Source organism: Prorops nasuta, unplaced genomic scaffold (assembly GCF_024137725.1).
Source record: "Prorops nasuta isolate Cenicafe-Biocafe unplaced genomic scaffold, Cenicafe_Pnas_1.2 PNAS00250, whole genome shotgun sequence".
In the NCBI taxonomy this organism is placed as follows: domain Eukaryota; kingdom Metazoa; phylum Arthropoda; class Insecta; order Hymenoptera; family Bethylidae; genus Prorops; species Prorops nasuta.
The window spans coordinates 1-9049 of record NW_027117046.1 but is presented as its reverse complement, the minus strand read 5'-3'; the positions used below and the strand labels follow the sequence as shown (position 1 = coordinate 9049).

Below are 9049 nucleotides of genomic sequence, written 5' to 3'. Positions count from 1 at the left end.
TTTTGGAGTGGAGAAGTGTTTACATGCTAGTTGTAGCAGAAAGAGGTGTGAAATGGAAAAATGTCAAATAGTGAGGTTACTAAAGTAAAAATGGAAAATAATGAATGGACAGTTCGAATATTCTTACTTTCCATTCATTATTTTCCATTTTTACTTTAGTAACCTCACTATTTGACATTTTTACATTTCACACCTCTTTCTGCTACAACTAGCATGTAAACACTTCTCCACTCCAAAATGGCGGATGGGTCTCATTTTTCGTATTCATCTATTGGTAACGGACCATTTCAAGTTGGCACTACATGATATTGACCAATCAGCGCTCTCAATTACCATCTTCCTGAGCGCTATAGTCAACTAACACGAATCTCCTATATGCCGCCGTTAGAGATACACCCTGTATATATATTAGTTTGAAAAATAATGATCTATTAAATATTGTCGATCATTATCCGTTGGGTCTGCAAACGCTGCGTTAATACTTAAATAATTTTGCATGCTACCTTTCATTTTCCGATTATCTCGACGTATTGTATTATGTAATACAGCAGTGGCTAAAATTACATCTATTGTTCTCTCTGGTTTTTGAAACCGTGACCCTATTCTTAACACGGGGAACGTTCTTTTCCAAATGCCAAAACATCTTTCAACCTGAAATAATACCATAAATCGAAAATTGAAATTAATTAATCAATATTTTTTTTATTAAATTTATTATTCTTACCATGCATCGAGTTCTGATGTGGGATTCATTGTAAAGAAACTCAGCAGGTGTTTGTGGATCAGCGAGCGGAGTTAGCAAATATTGATGATTGCCGTAGCCGCGGTCACCCAAAATTACACCATTTCTGAATTCCAAATTATCAAACCTTTGTTTCAAGCGACTGTTTTGAAAAATGGTCGAATCGTGGGTGGACGGTGGACCCCGGCCACCGCGCAACAATGTCTGATATTTCCAAATCGCTGTTCACCATGCATTGAACATTAATACTCATGTATCCCTTTCTACTTCTAAATAATTCAGCATCATCACCTCCTATAAAAACATGAATAAATAAAAAATATATCACATTAAATTACATTAGACTTTCGGTCTATAAATACCAATCCAAAAAATTTAAATATTTTTGGATACTTGAAGAAAGAATCGTAATAAATAATTTTCAAATTTTCTAATTCGCAGGATTATATTAGTTAAGGCAGATTGTATTTAAGCAATACCAAACTTAAATGATAAAGCAGAGTTGGGAATTGTTCAATTATTAGAAAATCTCTAATCAAATAATTCTTTATCCTTAATAGCTTTTCTAGTAAAAATAATATCGTAATATATAAAAAAAATTTATTTTATAAATTCCTACCATTATTTAGATTTTTCGGGTTAGCATCCTGTTCAACTGAAATCCAATATACGTTTAGAAATGAAATATTACCCTAAGAGCAAGAAGTCGACTTATAGTTAACTATAAGTTGACTTTTCGCAAGTTAACTTTCATTTCATATTGACGATAAGTCAGCTATAAGTCAAATTATAGTCAACTATAAGTCGACGATGTCTGACTTTAAGTCAGCTTTTATAAGTCAACATATAGTCGACTTGTAAATGTCAATTATAAGTTGACTTCTATAAGTCGACCTCAAGCCGCCTTCGTAAAGTATAATTTTTAGTTCTTTATTTTTAATGTAATGAAATAAATTAAAAAATAATATTAATTTTGACCTAATTTTAGTATATTTAACCTAAATACAATATTAAACTTCCATAAACAAAATACATAAAAAAGACATAAAAATACAGTATAATTATTGAGTAAATAATTCTTATAAATTAGAGGCATTGGAGTTGTTGTTCTCGTATCTTTTTCTATCGCTTGATCGCCGCAACCATTCTTGCATCAACTGTTCCACTGAGCTTTGAGTACTACCTTTCATGCATTTTAATATAGTATCTGTAAATATAAAAGTAAATTTTATATTGGAAATACAGTCTTTTAATAATATTATTTTAACACTGAAAATATCGATCGGAGATTTTCTAGCAATTTAAAAGTGCTCATATGTCTTAGTACAATTAGTAGATTAAGTGCTAGTTTATTTACTTGTTGTAATAATATAATTATACGGATTAATATTGGTGTAGGTTGTTCTCATCTATACATATAATATTAGTAATATATAATGATAACATAAAAGGCCGATTGTAAATATATCTGTTTATTTGAAGTCAGTAGCACACATCACTCCTTCACGAAATAGATAAATATAGAAAATTCATCAAGACAGTAGAGCAATCAACCTTAAAAAACTTAATTAATGAGAATGAGAATAGATAAAGGATAAAGGAAATACCACTAATGATTTGACAGGACTTGGATTTTTTAAAGCAGGTGCGATTTTTTTGACCAGCCCATGTTAATAGGGTGCCAAGCTCATTGGAAAACAATAGCTTCATAGCTTTTCTTGTGGCTATTTTTTCATTCGCTCCACCACTTTTAGAAATAAGATTTTCCTATAATTGTAGAAGGGAAAGGAGAATACAAGTGAATATCGTAAAAATGATATAACCCAGTTATATATATATATATATATAGGCTATTATTTACAGTCAGATCTTATAAATAACACCATCTCAAGCATTGGTTATCCTTTTCTATCAGAAGAAATGGAACAATAAATTCTTAAGTCTGCCTTATTAATAAAATGTGACTATAAATACCTCTCATAGAGACTAAGTTTATCTACTTTTAGCTGAGAATTAATTTACTATCATGCATCTATACAAGCAGAAAGATAACACTATTATGTGATTACTTTACCTACCAAATGATATTTAGCCAAACTATCCTCTTCTAGTAGTTTTTCAAAATTAGTGAAGTCTAATAGAGTGTTCAAAGGCAATTTCGATAATATGCTATTGCCAGCTGTTTCTTCTACATTTGCTCCTCTTACTGAATTTTTTTCCAACAGTAATGACTTGATATCATGTAGCATTCTATATAATTTTTTATATTGTTTTTCATTCTCACTTCTACAAATAGCTGCAATAAAATGAAAGGTATTAATAACTTCAAATAACTATTGAAAGTAGAAGTATTATTATAATGCTTACAACAACAATTGTTATGAGTGTTCACAATTTGCGTCACCTGATGCTGCACCGAAGAAACAACATTTTCCGCTTGTCTTGAGCACCCTTTAATAGTATAATATATCAGTAATTACATTACATTATAGCAATGTTAAACATTTGATTATTTTACCTATTTCATTTATATTGTTATCAGCGTAGTCCGTAACTAGTTCTGTGTGCGAATAATTAGACGCTTTGGAATTAAATTTGTCAATATTATAGTTAGCAGCAGGTAGATTTACTGGCAATTGTTCTCTGTTATCAGAGGAAGGAGACTGATGAATTGTGGAAGTAGTGGCGGAAGGGTTATGTGACTGCAAGTGATGTTTCTTTGTATTATTATCTGCAGGAAATAAATAAAGATTTATAACATTAAAAATATATTTAATATTAGTGACTAATAGAAATCATGTTCACATTTTGTCAGTTATTTAAACAACAAATATACTATAAAATAACTGATTGATTTATGAAGTATAAATATCAATTTATATGTTCTCTGTACCTTGGAAATCTGACACATACGTCACCTTAGGCAAGTTTATTATGTTATCTTTGGCATTTTCATTATTATAATTCTTCATTAAATTAACTGGAAATAATTTTCACAATTAAGAAAAGTTCAATTAAAACTATGTACCATTTATATTTACCTTTCCTTTTCTTAAAATCGGGCTCTAAAATTTCATGTGGAGAATCAACATCAGCTGAGAAATTGAAAAATATCTTATTAGATTACATGAGGAATTATAATAATCTATTATAGCAGCTTACAGGCATTAGAATCGTCACTGAAGAATATTTCTTTACATTTGCCAAATAAAGTTTTTTTTATAGTATCCGTGTCTGCTTCCGATGATAAAGCTTGTGATTTTATTTCCAATTTTTTGGCTTCCTTATAACTATCTGGTAAAGAAAAATGTTGAATTACTGTGTTTCACTTGTATAAATTTTTATAAACAGTGTTAATTTGAATCATTCCCATTTCAATTAACTTCACCCTGGTACTTTTCTCACTCCTCTGGTAGGCCTACTGCATACCCGACAGATCGAGGTAAAGCAAGTATGAGAGTGAAATTAGTTCAAATGAGAGAATGAATCAATTTGGCTCACCGTATAGAACGTTTTTATTAATTAATAAATATGTCTCACCTACAGGACCCAATGATTGGCTATACGGATAAATTCCCCAATTTTCGTTTGGCTCAATAGCTTTTTTTATTGCTTGTGAGGCGTTAACATTCTTTGGTGGCCACCAGTAGCTTGAATTATTTTTCAATATCCAGCTTTCTGGGATAGTAGCTACACAATTTTGTCCAATGACCACGCACCATGCCTAATGAACATATTTTTGGTATTAATAGCTATTATATAAAATATATATCATTTTAGATGCTTTTACAAATTAATCGCTTATTTATAAAAGGATTAAAAGCTCATGAGTTGGCACAAATATCTTAAAATACATGCATGTATGCTTTCTTGGGTAACAATTATGAAAACATATTTTCAGTACTCTTAGCAAATATAGACCATTATTAGAAAAAAAAAAATTATCTTTTAAAGTACATATATGTATAGATGCATATAAGTAACTTTGTAAAATGATATTAAAAAACTCCATAAATTAATGGCAAAACAATTATTTGAAAGCAGTATAATATATTTACTACTACAAAAACTTAAAGATATAAAAAAAACTATATATTATTAATAATATTTATACACAAATACAATTTCATGCATTGGCTACATAGTTCATCACGATCTCCATAATTTTTTTTAATTCTTCAATAAGCGATTAAAATGTAAATTTTAAAACATTCAACTGGTTGATAAGTTATGCCTAATATAACAAACAAATTTTATAAGATATAGAAACTACATAACTTAAAATTTTTGAATTAATCATTATGTGCTAGTAAAGGAATAACAATATATTCTGAATCACAATCAGTATCAATTTGAAATCCTTTTGTTTTAATTAATGAAACTGGCCACATTTGAAGATCGGAGATTCCTTTAACAATATATATACCTACAGCACCAGAATTAAGAGGATAATTAGGTAAGTTAGATAAATGCAGAAATTTACGACCAAGTATGACAGGTGTTCTTTGATGATATGCAATATATGAAATAGACACAATGCATGTAATATTATTTTCCTGTATATAACAACAGTTATTATATAATTTAGTGGTTAAAGTAAACGAAGGGAATCGGATTCTTGCATGTGCATCGTAGCAGTCAAATGGCAACATTAATGTTATAGGTTTCTCAAGCTGAGGAATAGACCAAACAGGCCTACTAGAAACTAAGAGAGATTGTTCATGTAATCTATTATAAAGCTGTTGGAGGGGCTTCTCATATTTCCTGAGCAACTTTTTTAAGCTAAACAAATGATTCTCAAATGGAAAAGCACTAAAATTATCTAATGGTCCTAGTTGTCTAGCATCTTGTGCTAGGTGTATCAAGTTATGCACGTTAAATGTTAGTGTCTCAGGTCCATATAAAATGCTCATATTTTTAACAAAATATTCTAATAGATTTTGAGAGTATGTATTATTTTTAAGATAATCTCTTTCGCAACATAATATTCTAATGGCACAATTTAATGAATTAAAATGAAGAAGTTTAGAATCCGGTAAAATAGTATTTAAAACAACAGGACCTAGATAAAGCAAAAAAGTACGATACTGTGTAGCTTTCCATCTAAGAAAGTCGTCTAAATGAAAAAATTTGCGTGCAAATTCTAAAGGAATACATTTAGACACAACTTTCAATTTATCAGCTAACGCTTTAACATAAACTTTAGCTACTCTTGAAGATTTTGATCGACTGATCCACAATGTTAGCAACTGCTTAGTTACACCTAGACACGTGTTATGCATATAATCTATTGGGAAACTGGTAACCATGGGAACTGAAAGTGATTCAAAGGGAGAACAAATTCCTTCAAGATGATGTTGAGGTTGAGATCTGTTAATGAAATCGGCATCAGTACGCAGGCTCTCATTAATATCTGGAAATGTCATTCGTCCATTTATTCGTTTGCCAACCACAGTGCATTTTGGGCAAGCATAGTACCCATTATGCGATTTCGTACAAGTTACGTATGCTTTAGCTGGCGAATCACAAATAATAGATCGAATTTTAATCTGCCATTGTTTCCCATTAAAATTAAAACCATTAATTTGCAAATGTAAAAATTCTTTAATGAATGAATTCAAATATTCTGAAAGACTAGGTTTCTGATATCCATGATAAATTCCAATAACAAATGGCCTTAAAGAAGAATTTACCACTTTACCTAAGATTGGCCACAATTGACTTTTTGGAGCATTAGAAATTTCTGTCCCGTCCACATTCAAATCTAACTCTACAGTCTCATCATGAAAATCATTAGGAAATTGCAGAACAAGAAATTCTAATACCTTTACTAAACCATAGTGTAGATAATGTCCATGCGGAATCTCTATAATACTATGTGCTTGAGGTTTAGGTGTATTCAATAAAGTCCTTGCATCAGATGGAAGATCATCATGACCATGAACTTTAAGAAGTTTTAATAAAGCTGATAAAGCGTTTTGCTTAATTTGAAAATCAGTCGACCAGGTTCGCAATTCTTCTTTTAAACATGCCTTATCAAGCTGATTAAATAATAATTTATCGCTATTATCATATATTCCCGATGAAGAAGAACTAACTGAGAGATCGTCCGATAAACATTCATCAGAAAAAGAAAAATTCATTTCAGAAGTATCATCTACAATAACTGGTGATGCGTTGTATACATCATTCGAAGAATGAGTAACATCAGAACTGTTGTGTATCATAAAACTCATTGCATTATTTGAAGAAGTTGCTACTATATTAATTTCCGAAGACGAAACATCTTCAAATGAATTTACATTAGAGCGGAGATATGAAGCCAAAGAAAGTCTATCTTGTTGACGCTTAGATAATTCGGAAAATTTTTTCATTTTGAAAGATAATGTTAAAAATAATTCGTTTACTAGCACAAATAATGTTATCCTTATGCGTTAAACCTTAAAAGTGTATACGAGTTATACTTAAAATTTGAATAAAAATATATAAAATAACCATTTTATTCTGCGAGATTATTCTTCCAATATTCTAATATTGATTTGGCTTCGGCTGAACATGCAAAAAATCTGTAAATGGCAATATATATAGAAATGACTATAAAGTGGTAATATCAACTTTTAATAAAATAAAAAACAAAGTGAACTTATATTATATATATTTAAAAATAGTAAAAGATAATAATTAATTACCTTACATTGAAGTGAAGGATTTTTGTGAAGATTTCAAAGTTGTTGTTACTTAATACGTATAGAAGCATCCAAAATTTTAATAAACTATCCCTTCTAGTTTCTTATCAAATTTATGTAAGTCTTAACAATTTGTTTAATATCCCATACAGATTTATCTGAAAGCAGAACAGTATCACACCAAACTGATTCAGAAATTATTAAGCAACTGTATTTGCAATGTCAATGTTTTTTTTTAATATTTATTAGATTAAAATTATTATATGTATGATTGTTTCTATTTTGAGTTAGAAAATGAATAACTATGATAATTATATATTTACCTGACAGTTATGCAGCTAATTTATATTATAATAGTGAAGATATAGCTTTATACTCCGTTGAAAACAAAGTTAAATTCAGTCTTCTGCAAACTTAAAGTGGACCTTAAAAAAGATATTAGTCTCCTTCAAATATCTAAAAGTATAGAGTAGCATATATATAATGGTTGTTAAAAATATATTAATTGATTGCAATAGATTTGGTGGAAACTATACATATATATCCTTTATATCTAATTGTTTCTCCTTCGACTTAGAAAAAGTAATAAAAAATTGTAATTAGTTACCTGTACACTGAACTGAAGAATTTACATATAATATGACGTCAAACTTATTATACACTGATTAATTGAATGATAGCATCTCTATATTTTGCTATAATCCTTTCAGATTTTTCCTCAACTATGATATAAGCCTTTGAAAATTCTTCAATTTTCCACACAGACCTATTAAAAAGTATAACAACGTATGAATAGAATGTATGTATACAAAATAGTAATATTTGCCTTTATGTTAATTGTTACTAAGCTTACTTTGAAAGGTGATAAAGAGATAATAATTATTTACCTGCGGATGATTATAATATAAAATACATGTAACATAAAATCTTTACGTATAGAAACTACAATATAATGAGTTTCATCGAACAAATTTAAATTATTCATATATATCAGTATCCTTGTCTACGAAATGTATTGTTTCACCATCTCTTTTATAGTTCATAATATAAAAACAGAACAACATAAATGAAAATTTACCTTTCAAAATGATCTTATATAGTCACTGATCTAACATATATATGTTAATTCAGTACAATAATATTAAACAACATGTGCAGGGGCAGTTACTTAAAAAGCTCTAAAACATAGATTGAAGACAGATTCTTTACTATATTTATATTTAGGGAAGTTTTATGTTAAATGTTTCAAATCATTAATATTATTAGTTTGGAAATAAACATTTTTTATGTGTATGCATACTTTAGGGTCTTTTAAGTTATATACTGGCCCTATGTGTTTGCTTCTATACGTATAATCATATTTTATTGCAGTTATTTTATAAATTAGAAAAATATTAAACGACAGATATGATTAAGACATTATAAAAAACATTTATGAAAAGGAATTAAGGTTACTCAAAAATGACTTTTTATTTAACAAAATATATATAGAAATTTTCAATCTTACCGTATACAATAGTTGCAAGAAACGCAAATTTATCATGCATATAAATGGGCGAGACAAATAATCAATATATACATGTATTAAAATATTGATATGACTTTACCGGTGGGCATAAGG

The 9049-nt window shown here is 29.0% G+C and overlaps 1 protein-coding gene across 4 annotated transcripts; it reads right to left on the bottom strand.

Annotated features, from left to right (window-relative positions):
- Window positions 1-1709: 1709 nt before the first annotated feature.
- Window positions 1710-9048, bottom strand: LOC136785313 (uncharacterized). 4 transcript variants are annotated; one of them, XM_066746348.1, is made up of 14 exons: window positions 8936-9048; window positions 8036-8194; window positions 7752-7884; window positions 7432-7586; window positions 7238-7308; window positions 4283-4466; window positions 3905-4036; window positions 3784-3837; window positions 3636-3722; window positions 3261-3473; window positions 3110-3193; window positions 2821-3038; window positions 2350-2509; window positions 1710-1949 (listed from the first exon to the last, which is right to left on the bottom strand). In XM_066746348.1, exons 5-14 carry the CDS (start codon window positions 7238-7240, stop codon window positions 1822-1824), a joined length of 1263 nt encoding a protein of 420 aa, XP_066602445.1. In that variant the 5' UTR covers window positions 7241-7308; window positions 7432-7586; window positions 7752-7884; window positions 8036-8194; window positions 8936-9048; the 3' UTR covers window positions 1710-1821. The 4 variants fall into 4 exon arrangements, with proteins under 4 accessions (XP_066602445.1, XP_066602447.1, XP_066602446.1 ...); XM_066746350.1 differs by having other exon boundaries at window positions 7752-7853; XM_066746349.1 differs by lacking the exon at window positions 8936-9048 and adding an exon at window positions 8507-8905.
- Window position 9049: the final 1 nt, after the last annotated feature.